Here is a 17,025-nt window from a genome sequence, read left to right as displayed (position 1 = left end):
ATTCTAGCCTACATTCCTAAATAAGAATATGTGCATAAAGGATGAAATGATGGAAGACATTTCAAAATAAACTCCTAACAAGTCATTAATTCTATTGAGAGGAAGAAGGAAAAGATGTAAAAAAGAATTACCCAATTGCAACAGGGCGGTCTGGATTGAGCCCGTGCCTTCAGGGGACAGCGCACATACACACAAAGGCACGGGATGGGCATGTAACCAGATGTGAATGCACAAAAGCCAGCTGAAGGTCAAACACAGTGTTAGATGATGTTTGAAGCAAAAAAGAGCATGGAAAGTATATGAGTTCTCTTATTCTTTTTCTGATAGGGATTGTAGAGTGGTCAGTTAGGAAATATTATTTGATCTGAGCACAACGTCTTAGGTTTTAGTGGAAAGAACACAGAATTGAGGTCTGGAGACCAGGATACTAGTCTAGCTCCACCAATAGTAACTTGGGTGACCACAGGCCAAGTCCCTTAACTGTGCTGGGCCTTATTTATGAAAGATGGAGTATGTTCTTTTGGGTCCCTCTCATCTCAAAGTCCCATGATTCCACACTGAAATTAAAAGTGGGCTGTTGACAGTTCAGTCCAGAGGATGCAGCCCCAGTATGATAGCCACAACCCTAGGGCTATTTGGTGCACAATGTATGATGTGTTAAACTGACCAAAGAGAGAATGTAGTCCCTGTTTTTTTGCCCCTTATATACATGTATTAATGACTTAATCCCCAAATGATAGGGATGCTATGGCAAAAGGTCATAGAATGAAGATTTAAATTAAATTAGATGGACTAGACTAGGCCTGGGCTGAAAGCCAGATGGAATTAATTGACATAAATGTAAAGCCCTATGTCTAAGTTATTTTTTTTTTTCAATACCTTATAAGTTCAGGATAAGGAAGAGCTGGCAAAGAAATAGGTGATGGGATCAGGGTGTAGGTGACGTATATGACTACCCATTCAAGCTAAACTGATACAGCTATCATTTAACTGCTAACCAAAGAGCTAGTGCAAGTTTGACCATATGTACAAATAGGGATAATGAAAATGGGAGGCATGTCTTGAGCCCTTATAGGCTCATTATCTCATTCCTTGTATCATAGTGTCATAGGATCCCAGCCCAACTAGTGTTCCTGCCATTGCCACTGTGCCATTGGATCCTGTCATTGGTGTTCCTTTTAATGCTGGGGGCCTTACAGAATAACAAACTGTAGTGTGTGCAAATCAGGGCAATGAGGATGGGGGATGTTTGAAAAACCAAGTCCTACAGGAAGGGACTGAGAGAGTTGACAATGCTCACCCCAGAAAAGACACAACCAAAATGGTGCAAGAGGAAAGAGAAGTACAGGAGTGGTTAAGACATGGGCCCCTACTATCTGCCATCAGATTTGTGTACTTCCATTTGTAAGTTCTATTACTTTAAGCAAGTTACTTAACTGTGCTTCAGTTTCCCCAAATGTAAAAAGGGAGTAGTCATAGTAACTAACATATAAGATTGTTATAAAGGTAATAAATGAGGTGTATATAAAAGCTCACCTGGAAGGTGGCAATACTTAACACATATGCGCAATGATGATGATTGCATCATGCATCTGGTGAGCTGTCCCCATGGAGGAGCAACAAGGGTCATTTTATTGAGCTTCAGAAGGGAGAATAGGACTTCTGGGCAGAAGCCAAGAAGAAAGAGCATGTGGTTCAACATAAAGAGACCTTTCAAATAATCAGAATTTCACAATGAACCAATGAGTTCATACTTACCAGAGGAGCTCACTCTATTCCATTTTATAATTGGTAAAACAATCCATGGGGATAAAGAACAATAAATTAAGAGCGTCAAAGAAATCAGAAGGTAAACAAATATGAATGGCAACAAGCCACACCTTTCTATTTCTCCTCTGTTGAGAAATCTCTAGAAGTTTAGATTTGTAGATAACCTTGAAGACCATGGGATTTAGTTGCATGCTGTTGATTTTTCCTGACTCACAATAAGCAAGATGAAAAGCTTGGGCTTTGTAGTGAAATTCCCAAACTTAGAGCCCCTGTTCTGTTATTTATTGGCTGTGCAACCTTAGCTCACTTCTCTGGGTCCAGTTTTTGCTTCTGTAAATGAAGTAAACTACCCACAATCCTGATGAACAAGGATCAAAGCTAATACAGTTCTTCCTGCACTGGAAAACATTATGGCAAAGTGGTCTGACTTTATCTGTATATGAGACAGGCAAATTCAAGCCTTCTGGCCTTTTGTACCTGGAGGGTAATTCAGGTGGTGGAGATTGGATAACAAAATAAATAAATAAAAACTGTGCTACGTCAGCAAGCACATATGCCAAAATTGCACTTACGATACAGATGCAGAGACAAGCAAATTCTGAAAGCCTTCCAAGTCTTAAAGTCTACTTTCACAGGAGAGATAAAAATAAGAGGTGGTAAGTGAAACTTTCCTGTCGTTGTTGAGAATCTGTGTGTTCTGGGCTCAGTGTATTGTCAAATCTTCACAATGTTTAGGGAAGGTCAGAATTGGTGATAATTAGGCGGGGCTGGAGAGCAGGTTTGCAATTAATTGTCATGTGAACCATCCCTAAAGCCTATATAACACCACTGGAGCCATGTCCCCTCTTCCCCACAGCTGACCAAGGCTGGATCTCCCTCATCTCACTACCATGGCCAAAAGTATTAGGGCCTGAACAACTTTGCCCAGGATTCAGCTTCTTACAGAAGTAGGCTGGTGGCTGCAGGCCAGTCACATCTTTCATGAGAGACCCCATACACACACACACACACACACACACACACACACACAGCCTTATATTGGAGTGAACTGAGTATATCTACTAACAGATGACCTTTTCTTTCTCCCCCTCCCCTCAGTGTGACGGGGTTGGGGTGGACCTGAGCAACATCTTCCTTGAAGGCATTGCCATTCTCAACATTCCAAGCATGTATGGTGGCACCAATCTCTGGGGAGAAACCAAGAAGAATCGGGCAGTGATCCAGGAAAGCAGAAAGGTTGTCACTGACCCCAAGGAACTGAAATTCTGCATCCAAGGTAAGTCAAGCATGAGGAAACCTGTTCTAGGTCAGTGCCCAGATGAGAGAGTATTCCTGTGGGTGGTATTCATGCTCTGGGGATACACTGACTCATTCTCCCTGATGTTGCAAAGTTTACAACCTAATTGAGAAGAGAAAATTAACAATATGGAGCTCTTAATGACAATAGTCAAATTGTGGGACTCCATGAGGTCAAGAGTCAAATGCTGCTCCTATCAAGGTTACAAGTGTCCTCCAATATTTATATCCAATAGTCATTTTCAACCTTGATCTCACGTCACCTGCCAGTGGCATTTGACCCAACTGATCACTCCCTCTTCCTGAAAAGATGTGGCTTCTATGACTCCACACATGGTTTTCCTCCTAACCCACCCACTGGTTACTCTTTCTCACTCTCTTTAGTTAACACCCCATCTTCTCTCTAACCTCTTAACGCTGGAGGGTCACCAGCCCTCTTTTCTTTTCTGTCTATAATCACTCCCTTGATGACCTCATCCAGTGGTGAGACTTTATTTAAATACCTCATGAGTGCCAATGACTCAGCTCATCCAAAACAGAACTGATGTCCCTCCCCCAACCTTCTCCACCCACAGCCTTCCCCATCTCAGTTGATGATAACAGCAACCTGCCTGTTGCTGGAGTTAACATACTTTGCATCATCCTTGACTCCCGTTTTTATTGCACATCTCACATCCAATTGATCAGAAAATCTGTTAGCTTTACTTTTAAAAGTAAGGGATCCACCTACTTCTCACCACTGCATTCCTACCACCTTTGTCCCTGAGATTACTGCAAATTCTCCTAACTGAATTTCCTGCATGTGCCCCTGCCCTGTAGAGTATGTCCCACCACTGAAAAAATATGTCAGATTATGCCACCCTCATGCTCCAAGTCCTGCAGTGACTCAGAATAAAAGCCAAAGATCTTCATATGGCCTGGAGGACCCCAGATAGTCTGGCCTCCCATCACCTCTGAGACTTCATCTTTTGCTACTCCCCCCCTCACTCCCTTTGGCTTCTCAAGCACTGCAGACTGCTTCCATGAACAAACTATTCTTTCTGTCTGGAACAACCAGTTAGTGTGCCTTAGAAGCCATCAGTCGTGCCTTCTCCTTTCAACCCATCAGGCTTCTGAGAGCACCCTTAAAATTACCTTTACCTCTATCTCTTCCCAGCCATTTCTACGAAAGAACCAAGTGGAGACTTAGCAGAGCTCCTGGCAGCTCTGACTCCTCTGTGGATTGGAGGAAAGGGCCCCACTGATCCTCAGTGGTTCTCAATGGACTGGTGAGCTGGGGAGGCATTGGTAAAGACATCACACCAGGAGGCAAGAGGCTGGGATCGAGTCCAAATGCTGCCAATAACCCACTTTTGACATCTCTGTTTTCTTTGTTGTAAAACCTGTATCATATGTAAAATTTTAATAGCTGAATGGATAGGGGTTGAACCAGACCATTAGTTCTTAAACCAGGCCTGCTTGTTATAAATGAAGATTCCTGAGCCCTAGCACAGATCTACCTAATTAATCTCTGGTTCCTGGTAATGAGCTCCCCAGATGATTCTGATGAACTGCCAGGTTTGAGAACCACTGACATAGACAAGTGTCCATGAGTCCAGGTCTGTCCCAACCTATTGGTGCTAAGATTGAATGTAATCCCACCAGTAAAAGGAGACAGAGCTCAGCTGACCACCAAAGGGAAAGGTTACTTGCTTGTTTTGAACCCATCTTATTAGACAACCAAATTGTTATATCCCAAGGCGAGATCCTCGCCACACCTCCATCCTGAAAGAGAAGACTCAAGAATTTTTATCTGTTGCCTTCTTAAGTCCCCTTTATTTCACACAGTAAACTTCCCAACTTGTGTAAATTATTAAACTGAATAATGCGTTCCTCCTTCCTCCCTTGGCAAGGGAAGTTGTGGGTGCTAGCAGTGGGTGAGGGGAGCACTGGAAAGTGTACAAAGTTCCTGGAAACTTTCCTGTCCTAGTGCTCTTGCCCCACCCCCAACCCCCACATAGGCATCCAGCCCCATCAGAAGAGAATCTGCAAAGACTCCTCCTCTCCCCCAAGCAGGGGCTTGAGAAAGCTCTTGATGAACACATGGTTGGGTTAAGACTCAAGAAACATTTTCCCTTTACATATCTGACTATGTATCTTCCTCTTCACGCAATAGTAATGTGTCTGCTGATCTCTCTTGACCACCATGTCCAGGAACTGTCTTCCCCAAATCCCCCTTTCCCAGAATGTGCTTTCAGAGCTAAAAATGAAGCTACTTCCTGTTCTTTGGACTAGGTCATGAGCTAAGCAGAGTAGAAGCTGAGAAGGGGCCCTGGCTTCTGGGCTTTGCAAAGACACTGACATTGAGCTTTCTTTTTGAAAGGGTCATGATCTCATGTAAGTTGAGATGTTAATGGAGAAAAGCTAATGAGACAACCTATTTAGAGGAAAAACATTGGCCTAGGAGTCAAGAGACCAGGGTTCTGGTTCATATTGCTTCTCATGAGTATGTGATGTTGGGCAAGTCCTTTCACATTCTTGGTTTTCAATTTTCATTATCTGTAAAGTAAGTGAGGCTGACATTCATATAAGTTTCTATAGATTATATGTTCTTTATGGCTCCACAAAATTAAGACATGGACAAGTTTGGTCTTGTGGACTCCTTGAACAGAATTGTATGGCCATCTCTTCCTTCTTTCAGTATGTTTTGTTCTACAGTTTATAGGCCAGCTGCTGAGAAGGCAAGAATCTCTCTCTCTGCATGCTGTTCGTTTGGGGGGATTCTTTACTCCTTAGTAATTTCACTAGGATTGGAGATGAGGAAGGAGTCAGAAGAGAGTAGTAGGAGGGAAGGAATTTATCATAGAAAGTATAAGAGGAAATGGCAATAGAAGGGATTAGTGTCAAATCTTTCTTATCATAAATCTTTCTCCTCGGAAAAGCAATCCAAGAAAGAAGGTCATCCAAGATTAGAATGGAATGAATTCTATAGAAAAAATGGCTGATTAGAAAGCAATAAGGGGAACTGGGGAAAACACCAAGCAGTTAAATGACCTGGGTTTACATTTACCCTTTATAGTTTTATAAACCTTAGAAAGTGACCTCAACTCCCTGAGTCTCAGCTTCCTTGTCTATAAAATGGGCATAATACCACCTAGTTTTTTATGAAGATGATGAATATGTATTACATGCTGGAACATGACAGTGGAATTCCTGATTTTGAAGTTTTTATCGTTAGTATTGCCATTTAAGTGCACTATCATCAAGAAAGAGCAGCACTCATACCAAACTCCAGATCAGCCTTTGTTCTAGCACATTAAATTCATGTCATCAATTGTACTGTACCTACTGTCTCCTTTCCTCGACCTTTTATATTCCAAGGATGAAAGATGGACATTATTCAGCTTTGTATTCCCAGTGCCTGACTCAGTGCAGTTAGTCTAAAAAGGTTGTTAGATAAATGAGTAGTACATAGATATTGGTTCTTTTTAGTTTTCATAACACCATAAGATTAGTGACAGTCTCTTATATTTGTATTTCATTTTGGCTTGTAAATAGTTTTGTATATATTAACATAAGTCTAACCAGGAAACCATGAGCAAGGACCTAACCACTCCCATCCATATTCCTATTTCATATTGAGGCAAAACAGAGGCCCAGAGCAGGGATAGAACTTGTATAATTCATGTCCAGTGGTGGCATCAAAACCAAGCCAATGATTTTTAGCCTAGCCCCAAATGGGTAGTATCCAGCTAGAAAATGTTTTTGCAGTCCTACTGTGTGTATTCTATAAGCCAGGTACTCAGAAAATGGGAAGAATTTATAACCCAGTCCAGGAAAGGCTCCACATCTACTTTTCTAAATTCTGCTCCTCCTACAAGGCCCATCTCAAGGACCCACTCCTTCCTGGAGCCTCTGGATGTGAGTCCAGCCTCTGAATTCCTAGAGCATTTAATTTCACCTTCTGACTTGACAGCACACTGATATTGGTTTCCCTTCTCCATAGGCAAGCGCATCTTCATCATATCTTCTGCCAGTACCAGGGAGGATGTATTTGTCTTTGTGTTCCCTTCAAAGACTAACATCCTACTTGGCTCACATTGTCCCACAGAAATGATTGTAGGAGGGAAGGGGAGAAGGGGAAGGGGTCCTGTCTCAGTCTGCCAGTGGAATGGGCAATAGATTCTGGAGCTGGACAGGAACAGGCACTTAGTGAAAAATCTTGGGGGTGAGATAGTCTCATAAAGAGTCATATGTGAGTATTAGTGAGACTGTGAATTTCACCATTAGAAACTCTTTTGATAAGTAAGAGATGTGCTGGCTATCTTCAGATAAGTAATTCAAATATAACTTAGAAGATTTGTACTTGAGAGTCGGTGTAGAGTAAGGGACTGAACATTGAACTAGAAGTTAGAAGACCGCAGGCCTTCACACCACCAGCCATGTGATGCTGGTTGAATCATTGAACCTCTCCACTGAACCATTGCTATATTATACAATGAAAACAATTGAGTCTCTCTCCCTCAGCATGTTTGAGGGTTAAAAAAGATCATCCATGTAGGGTACTTAGCATAGTGCCTGGAACAATGTGAGCACTTGATCACTACTAATCAGAATTATCACTAAGTGATAAGTGGAAGGTGATAAGTATTTAGTATATGATTTTTTTAAATGGGCCAAATTTAGAATTTTACTGTCTTGAAGACTACTTCAGGAATTTGGTCTAGATTCTCTTTAAATTACCTGGGGCTTTATCAACTGTAACTCTAGTGTTATTTGTTGTCACTGTGCTGAAGTGTTTGGCTATTGTTGACAATGTGGGGGTTATACAGAGCCGACTGAGCAGTGAAGCAAGTTGAAAAAAAGGGTGCCTAAGTCTTGAATCCAGGTGAAGCACCAAGGGCAAAGCACAAAACGGGATCAGTCCCTGAGAGGCTGGAGAGCAAAGCTCTGGACAGCACTGCCACTGTTTCTCTCTAGCCCCACCCTAGATATGAAGGTGCAGACTTCCAGAACATTTTCTCAAAACTCTTCACTAAAGCTCATATCTGTCCCAATCCAGCCTTCAGGCTTGAGCCAGCAGCAACCTTGAGGCTATGTCAGCCATACTTGGCCCATCTTACTATTTGATATTAGAGCCACATTACTCTCAGTGTTTTTTTGTTTGTTGGTTTGTCTTTTTAGCCAATTCCATTTGATTCTAAATAAAGAGGGGGGAATTTCCCTAACTTCAATAGGTAATAATTTTTACATTCCTAGTAAACAAAAACAGGGAGACAGACACTGTTAGTAGAATGTATACTTTGAGTCAATTTCCCAATAATGGAAACATGCTTTATGTCATATTCAATGCACATTTATAAAGCACCTGCCAAGTGCCAGGCATCAGGGAACAATAATGAACAAAAACAGACATAGTCTCCATAGCCAGTAGAGAGTGCAGAAGCCAGGTGTCTATAAAATAATCCCCCAGATAGGCACATAATTAAGATCTGTGATAATGCTAAGAAGCAGAGTCTCGTGGCTACCCAGGGCCTCAACAAGACCAGCCAGTAAGTATATGGCTCATAGTTGGGCCTCGCTAGCCTGGTACTCAAACCAACAGAGCAGGCACTCAGAGAGGTTCCCTCCTGGCAACTGCACACAGTTGTCCAATCTGCTGCCCACATACTGAGATCTTGTCTGGAAAGGTCTTCAGAGTCAGTTGACTTCACTACTTCTGCAGGGCACACCTGGTTCGTTTGCCTGTGTACTATGCCCGTGTGGATTTTCACTCTTTGTATGGACCATTCCCTGAATCCTAAAGCAAGGAAATGGGATGCCATCCAGCCATCTGAGAGTCACACTCCCAAGTGGGGAACTAGAGCTTAGAGGAGACAACAAAATAATTGCAAGCACATGAGTTCATTGTTTCTCAGGCTTTCTTTTCACTTGTGTGAAACCATACCAGAAAGTGGTCTGTTGGGTTCAGGAGCTGTCCAGGGTTATAGGTTCCCAATTTCTACACTCAACACAGATTTGACCAGGAAGGCTATTATAGTGAGCAGAGTTGGCCACTCACTGCTCATTTGGGTTGAGAGGAAATAGAATTGTTCCTAGAAAGCATGCATTTCAGAGATCTCTCTGGCCAGGGTCTCTTTGAGGGCTGAGATAGGGTAAGATGAGTAACCCCTAAAGAGCCTGTGGGGGAAATATTTTGAGGGGGACTGTATACACTGGGATTCGCCTCAGCTCTGGGAAGTAACCATGGCAACAGATACATCATTGCTGTTAAATGCATGCCTACTGAGAGACTTTGCTTTATTTTTTTTTAATAAGAAATCACAACTTTTTCATTCAGTCCTTCAAGTACCCACGTTGGAATTAACATGCCCCAAAGTAGGCATTATCTTTCCCCTTTTTACACACCCTACCCACCTCCTACAACCCACTGCCCCTCCCTACATTCTCTGCCTTGATAATGACATCACCTGTTGCCCAAGCTAGAGACCCAGAGTCATGCATTTCCCCTGGAAGCTGGCCTACAAGGCCCACCTTCCCTCTGCCTCCTGTCCTCAGTCTCCTAAACCCCTATCTCTTCCCAGCTGACTCAACATCAGGCAGTCATTCTTGTGGCATCTGGCAGGGGCTACCTGCTAGACTCTGCCATTTAGATCAGGCATGCTCTTGCAGCTTCCAGATGAAGTCCATACAACCTGTTGTCAGATGCCTGTTTCTACAGAAATTATGATGTCTTCTACGTAGTACTGAAATCCTGATATCAGATCCCTCTTAGAAATGTAGAGATCATTTTATCCTCTAAAGTAAGTGAGAACCAGCAAGGTGAAGTGGCTTGCCTTTGGCCAAAATCAGACTGAAATGCAAATCTTTTAGATCACACAGGCCAGCCCTAAGTCCAGTAGAACAGGGGTTGGAAAACTTTTTCTGTAAAGGACCACATAGTAACTATTAAAATAAGTTCTGCAGGCCATATAATCTCATATACTCAACTCTGTTCATTTGCAAAAAAAGCAGCTGTGGACAATACATAAACAAGTGGGCATGGCTGTGTCCCAACTCATTTACTGACACAAACAAGCAGCAGGCTGAATTTGTCTCTTGAGCTGTGGTTTGCCAATCCCTGCACTAGAGCCTCTTGTGGTCCACACCCAGCAGCACTGGCATTGCCAGAGAGTATAAAAAATGCAGACTCTCAAGTCCCAGGCCAGACCTCCTGCAGCAGAATCTGTGTTTCAACAAGATTGCCTGTGATACTAAAGTTTGACAAGCACTGCCCTGGTAGGCTGGCTAATCCCCTAATAATGGCAGAGAGAAACTTTATGTATTTAGAAAAGGAGCCTGGGTGAGGTTAATTGACCTATCCAAGGTCACATGAATAGTGGGTCTGACTAGAGGCTATGTCCAAGGAGGGTTTCAAACACAGGGTTCTTTTCTACACACACCACAATGCCCACTCCAGCCTCCCATTTATGGCTGGCCCTAACCCAACTGGAATTCACTGGAAATTCAAAGAAAAGCAATCATTCATTCTTCTTCAGCTGACTTCTAAATCAAGAGGACTCACACTCACACTGCCCCCCCTCACCCAAAGACCTGGAGGGGCTGTCAAGGTTGAAGTGTGCCCCCAGGCTGCTCAGCATCTGCAGAGGGGAAACTTGTACACACAGGTCCAACCTGGAGTTATACTCCAACTTCATTCCTGCCTTAGGAGATTTGCTTCTCAAAATAGAACCACAGAGCCAATGAACCTTTCATTTTTCATATGCAGAAGAAACTTCTAGACTAGCTCTTCGGCAGGCCTAGACACTTTACATTTTTCCCTCCTGTGCTTGCCTTATCTTGGCCCGTGCACCAGCTCTTGTTCCCGCAGTTCTTCAGCTATGTTATATGGGGCACCTCCTTAGACCCAGCCTATAGCAAAACTCCATTCTGGCCACATCGTCTGCATAGCAAGAACACTAGTAGGTATCTTCTTGATTGGTTTCTAGTGTGTGCAAAAAGTGTTTCATCTTCTCAATTAATCAATAAGTATATATCGGACTATTGTTTGCTGAGCACTTACTTATGGGCCAACCCTGCTGAACATTTCATAATTTAATTCATTTTATGGCTGAGGATACTGAGATAGAGAACACACAAGCATTATACAATAGAGCCTAGATTCAAGCTTGCCTTCAAGAAGCTACAGCAGCACTCCAGATGCTGTGTAGAGAATGCAAGCAAGAGTGTCACATGATCTAGTCCTTCAGTAGTTCGCAGTAAACATGGAGGAAATACATGTGAAACGATCATGTTAGCACTGATATTAGAGGCAAGCACCATGGAGCAGCAGAAACAGAGTATCATAAGAGTGTGGGAGGTAAGAAAAAAAGGGTTCCTCCTTAGGAACTCTATCCTCAGCTGCCCAGCATGTGTGCCATGCACCTAGGAATGATCTATGAATATTTAATGAATGAATGAACAAAATATACTGGTAATGTGCTGTGTGTGCAAATACTTGAAGCTGAAAAGGATTAAAACAAACAAACAAACAAACAAACAAATAATGAATGAGAGAAGGGGAAGATGGGCCAGGGAACTAGCACACAAAAGTAGCAAAAAACAGGGCCATGGAATTTGTTGTCCGTGATTCTTTGACTAACAGGAAGAGGTGATAGAATGTTCCATTTGGATTAAAGAAAAAGTAAAGGAATGGGTCGCAAGGAGACCAGTTAGGAGGCTGATGCAAAAGTCAGACTTAGAACTCTGAGGCCTTGAACTGGGAGTCAATGGCCCAAAAAGGAAGAATGGACAAAGTCAACAGGAAGTGGGAGAAATACAAAGGGAATACTGCCACATGGGAGATTCCTCCTTCCCCACAAAAAAGCCAACAGGACCCCAGCATCTACCTGCAATCTCAGCCTTCTCTTGTCTGCCTCTATACCTAACACCCTCCCTGATACCAGCAGCTCCTGTTCACAGAATGAATGCCCTTAAACAGGGGCCTGCATCTTTTCCATCTCAAGCACACTGCCAGCACCCATCTCTTCCCATTTTAAGGCCAATTCATTCACCATGTGTTAAGCACCTACTTGAATTTAGCACTATATGCTAGAAGCATTTCACATTCATCATCTTATTTTAATCCCCGACAGAGAGACTTTATAATTAGAAAAATGAGGCCCAGGGAGGTTAATTGACTTGTCCAGGGCCACACTAATTGGTGGATCTGGGACTAGAGCCAAGTGCTAGAATTCCAAACATGGCATTCTTCCCATACACATCACAGTACTCTCCCCCCGCCTCCCTATTTCTGGCTGATCCTGACCCCCCAACCAGAAAACACCCCCCTCCTGATTGCAACTCTCCTTTGAGGCAGGTGGGTGGGGTGCACATCTCTCCCAGCTGGGATGCGCATGGTCAGTGTAGATCTCTGCTGTGTGCCTTATGTTTCTCATGCCCAAGAATCCGCTTCAAGCTGAACTACAAAACCTCACCACAGATTGATTTTATTACATACACTATGCCTGGAATTGAAGCTTCTTGAGCTCAGTGAGCAAAGGAATGCCTGCTAATACCCTGAATTCCACTTAATAGGATTGTGTTACCAAGAATCCTGAAGTTCCCCCCACATCAAGCTCACCAGACACCCTGTCACTTGAAGAGAGTTTGTCTCTGCCTTGAGTCCTTCATTCTGAGATTATTTTTGGAGTCAGAGAGATTAGAACTCCAGCTTTCCCACTTGCCAGTTTTGTGATATTAGGCAGGTTCCTCCACCTCTCTGAGCTTCAAGGAGGTTGTTGCTGCTGTTTTTATTTTTTAATATTGGGATAATGGTTTCTACCTGTGACAAAATTGCCAATGGATTAAAAGCAAAAACCTTTGTAAAGCTCTAGGCCTGGCCTAGAGACTGCTCCCAGGAATAGTCGTTCTCTTCACCCCTAACTAGAACCACCAGGTCAAGATTCTCTCTAGTTCTACTGTCTCCCAGGCCATACAAGACATTCTCACCCTGGGTTTTTATTAGAGACATGATATATCAGACCTTGACTTCAGAGCCATCTCCAGGGGATCCTGTCTTCCTGAAAAATTCCCTACCACACAATTCCCTGCACTCTGCTTCTCCCCTGACCTTAGCATAGAGAGGTTTAAGAGCCTCCTCTCCAATGTACAGAGCCTTCACCAGAACCCTGCCTCACCCAGAAAGAGAAAACCATGCAGAATGGAGGATCCCTGCCCCTCCACTCAAGCTGGCTCTCAGGAACCAACACAATGGTCATTGTGAACTAGCACTCTCTCCGTGTAGGGTTGAACTGAATGTTCTGTCTTCTGAGTATTGTGAGGAATGGCGAGGACTGCTGCCAACTTGCTCTTGACCCAGACACTCAGAAAGTCCAGCCTCCACTGCCCTTGTTGGAGAAGTTCAGACAGACCTCAAGGATAACATGCTCCCTTCCCAATATGGAAAAATGGAGGCCCTAAAGGGGGGAGCGACTTGTTTAAAATCACAAAACTAAATAGCCAGAGCAGAGACTGAAATCCCTGCCCCTGCCTGCTGGGCTGACATATTCCCTCTCCCTTGACCCTGCATCCTCTCTCCTCTTGAGAAAACAGAAGCTCTTGATAGTTCTCCCCTCTGCCCACTTCCGTCTGGATTATCTGGAGTTCAAGACTATTTCTATGCCTGTTGCTACTTCTCAGACCCCTGGGAGCAGAAGAGACTTGAAAGCCATGGTAATAAGGGGAGGGCACAAAAGCATCTCCCCTCAAAGGGGGTGCCCAATTGGACCAGGGCTGTCAAATCCATGCCTAAGAGATCTTCAGATCCTACTCTGCTCCCTCTTTGCTCAGCCCAGGAACAAAAAAGGCCTGATCCTTGTGGGATTGTGTTGCACACACAAGAGAAGAAAGGGAACTCGTTTCCAAATAAAAAGCTGAGTGTCCTCCCTGCTTTTGAGTAAAGTTAGTAGAACTATGAATATTTTACTCACCAGGAGGGGCGGTCACCCTAAAATCTCAAGATTACAGTATCTCTGCCCTTCATGGAATCCCTGCTCCTCTTTTCCATGGCACTCTATTCTTCCCCCTTCCTCTCTTCCCTCTTCCCCTAGCCATCCTCCTCTTTTATCTCCTACAACTGCACTTCCTCCTCCTGCACTAATTTCTCTAAGTTACATTAATAACCAACTGCAGAAAGCGATGCACTTACTGTGTAGCAAAATCAGAATTTCCTAAGGATCTCCCTCCCTAAGAAAACACACATCACAATAACAGCAACTGTTTCTTGAGGGCCTGTGTGTGCTCTCCCTGCCAGGCAGTTAATGGCATCACTTTTGAACCTCACAACAACCCTGCCAGGGAGCTTTTATACCCATATTTTCCAGATAAAAGATAGACTCAGAGAAGTTAAGTAACTTCTCTGAGTAATAAGACTAGTGAGGGCCAAGCAATAAGATTCAGACCCAAGTCTGTCCCAAGCCCTAAACTCACAGACTGTCTCAGGGGCACGTTCTTATGTTGTGTTTACAGAAAGCCAGGGAATGAGCCCTCTTGCCTGTGTTGTTGGCTGGCCAGTCTGCCTCTATCCTGTGTCTGAGCTAAGCTTTCTAGGGAAAGCATTAGTCAGAGACTATTCTTCGGGTTAGTTAGGGGGGATACCTGAGGGCCTTTGAGAGTCCAGGTGGGAACATGGGGGCTGGAGATCCTGTTTGGCCAATTATAGCTTTCCTTTCTTACTCACCTCTTGTGGCCCAAGGAAACTGAAAAGACCTCTCCCCTTCAGAAGATCAGGAAACGTCTTTTGGGGTTCTTTCCATCTCCCTACCCTCAGGCTATTTTCAGGCTACCATGCTTCTAAGCCAGCTTTGAAGCTCTTTAGCTGGGAGCAGCCTTTCATCTACACAATCCAGACCCAGTGGGAAGCTTAGACGGGCTGATCAGTGCATGGCTTTGTTGGGCTTTGGGTGCTGAGCTGCCTGCCAAGGGCACGTGACCCATCTCCATGGAAATTAGGAGTCAGGGGATGAGGCTGAGGTGACGCCTGCCGCAATCTTGGCAGGCCAAGTCTGAAAGAGGCCTGCCAGCTACACTCACCTGTCTAGACTGTGGGGACTGAACCTGGCCCCACCACAAGGCAGAGCTGGGCTTGCATCCTTCCTTTCTGAGGAGAGTAAGAAAGTCCCACACAACCCCAGTGCGTGTCAGCTTCTAAGGAGCAGTTATAAGGCCGTTACTATTGCCGTTACTAAAACACCGCCGCATTCTGTAACTCTTTTTGTCCTCAAAATAATCCACAAAGTAAGTTTTATTATTGTCCCCATCATGGGGGAAATTTTGTTCCCCCCAAAAATGTATACAGGGGTAGGCAAAAGTAGGTTTACAATTGTGAGTACACAAAACAGTTTATTCTTGTATTATTATTTATTCTTGTAGTATATATTTTTTTTCCTCACAAACATCTCTCTGATCATCAGAAAGATGCAAATTAAAACCACAAGAAGATATCATCTCACACCTGTCACAATGGCTTTCATCAATAAATCAATAAGTGCTGGCAAGGATGTGGAGAAAAGGAAACCTTCGTATACTGTTGGTAGGAGTGCAGACTGGTGTAGCTACTGTGGGAAACAGTATGGAGTTTCCTCAAAAATTAAAAATGAGGCTGCCTTATGACCCAGCGATTCCACTTCTCAGGATATAGCTGAAGAACCCCAATTAGAAACACTGATTAGAAAGAATATATGCACTCCTATGTTCAGAACAGTGTTGTTTACAATAGCCACGATTTGGAAGCACCTAAGTGCCCATCAGTAGATGAGTGGATACAAAAGTTGTGGTAACACACTGGAATACTAATTGGCTGTTAAAAAAAAAAAAAAAAAAGGAAAAGAAAGAAAGAAAGAAAGAAATCTTACCTTTTGCAACAACATGGATAGACCCAAAGAATACTAAACTAAGTGAACTAAGCCAGTCAGAGAAAGACAAATACCATATGATTTCATGTATATGTGGAATCTAATGAACAAAATAAGCAAACAAACAAAATAGAAATAGAGTCAGATACAGAGAACAGACTGACAGCTGTCAGAGGAGAAGGGAGTGGAGGGCTGGGTGAAACAGGGATTGAACAAAACAAAAAATAAGAAGAGGAAATTTGGACACCAGGAATTTGCAAATTTACATTCACAGAGAAAAGGCCGTATGAAGAGGCAGCAAGGTGTGACCACTGCAAACCAAGGAGAGAGGCCTCAGAGAAATGTAATCCTGCCTGCACCTTGTTCTTGGCCTTCCAGCCTGCAGAACTGGGAGAATATAAATTTGTGTTTTTTAAGCCACCAAGACTGGGATTTTGTTATGGCAGGCCTATGGATAGACTAAGAGAAAGCAATCTACCCAATATGGACACAATGATTAAGCTGTTAGCCCCAAACTGAGAAAATGTGCAGTTTCTCAGCATTTTCCTTTACCCACATGATTCCATATTTCTCTATCAGAGGCCATTTATCCAGTAGTGATAAATTTTATTTTGCTTTTCTAATTAATCAGGCACATGCCGCTACAAGAAAGAGCTCCAGATCAGCATTAGCTAATTAGTGTTATCCACTGAGTTGATATGATTCCAGCCTAAAGAAATGACACCTTGCATCTCAGTTCACCTGTGCTGCTGTAACCCAGGTAAAGGGGCAGTGCCCACAGGTTTTAATATATGACACAACTACCCAAGGGTAGATGGCAGGCTTCCTCAACACTATGGTGGGATGGTTCAGAAACTCTCTGGTGCCATCACATAGTCAGGGTTTTAATATCTCCACGGAAGGTTGCTAGATTTCCTGGGTTGCATGCCTTAGACCTAAATGCTGGAGTGCAAAGATGGGGGAAATGGGTGGAAGTGAGATTGAGGATAGCAAGGCATCCTGTTAGGTTAAGAATCTCCCACATTTCCTGAAGTCACCCAGATCATGACACCCATATATCTTGTGTTTCCTTTGCATCTTAAATGAC

The 17,025-nt window shown here is 43.4% G+C and overlaps 1 protein-coding gene across 8 annotated transcripts in view; it reads left to right on the top strand.

Moving 5' to 3' along the window:
• The window catches only part of DGKG (diacylglycerol kinase gamma), a 200,607-nt gene that overhangs the window by 150,360 nt on the left and 33,222 nt on the right, over window positions 1-17,025 (top strand). For all 8 annotated transcript variants that reach the window (XM_036445408.2, XM_036445410.2, XM_045583771.1 and 5 more), the window contains one exon: window positions 2,869-3,046. In XM_036445408.2, the coding sequence (XP_036301301.1) occupies window positions 2,869-3,046 (178 nt within the window). The remainder of the gene's footprint in view (window positions 1-2,868; window positions 3,047-17,025) is intronic.

The sequence above is a fragment of the Pipistrellus kuhlii genome, unplaced genomic scaffold (genome assembly GCF_014108245.1).
Source record: "Pipistrellus kuhlii isolate mPipKuh1 unplaced genomic scaffold, mPipKuh1.p scaffold_m20_p_2, whole genome shotgun sequence".
Lineage (NCBI taxonomy): Eukaryota > Metazoa > Chordata > Mammalia > Chiroptera > Vespertilionidae > Pipistrellus > Pipistrellus kuhlii.
The sequence above is the reverse complement of the archived record's forward strand: the minus strand, read 5'-3'. Positions and strand labels throughout refer to the sequence as shown.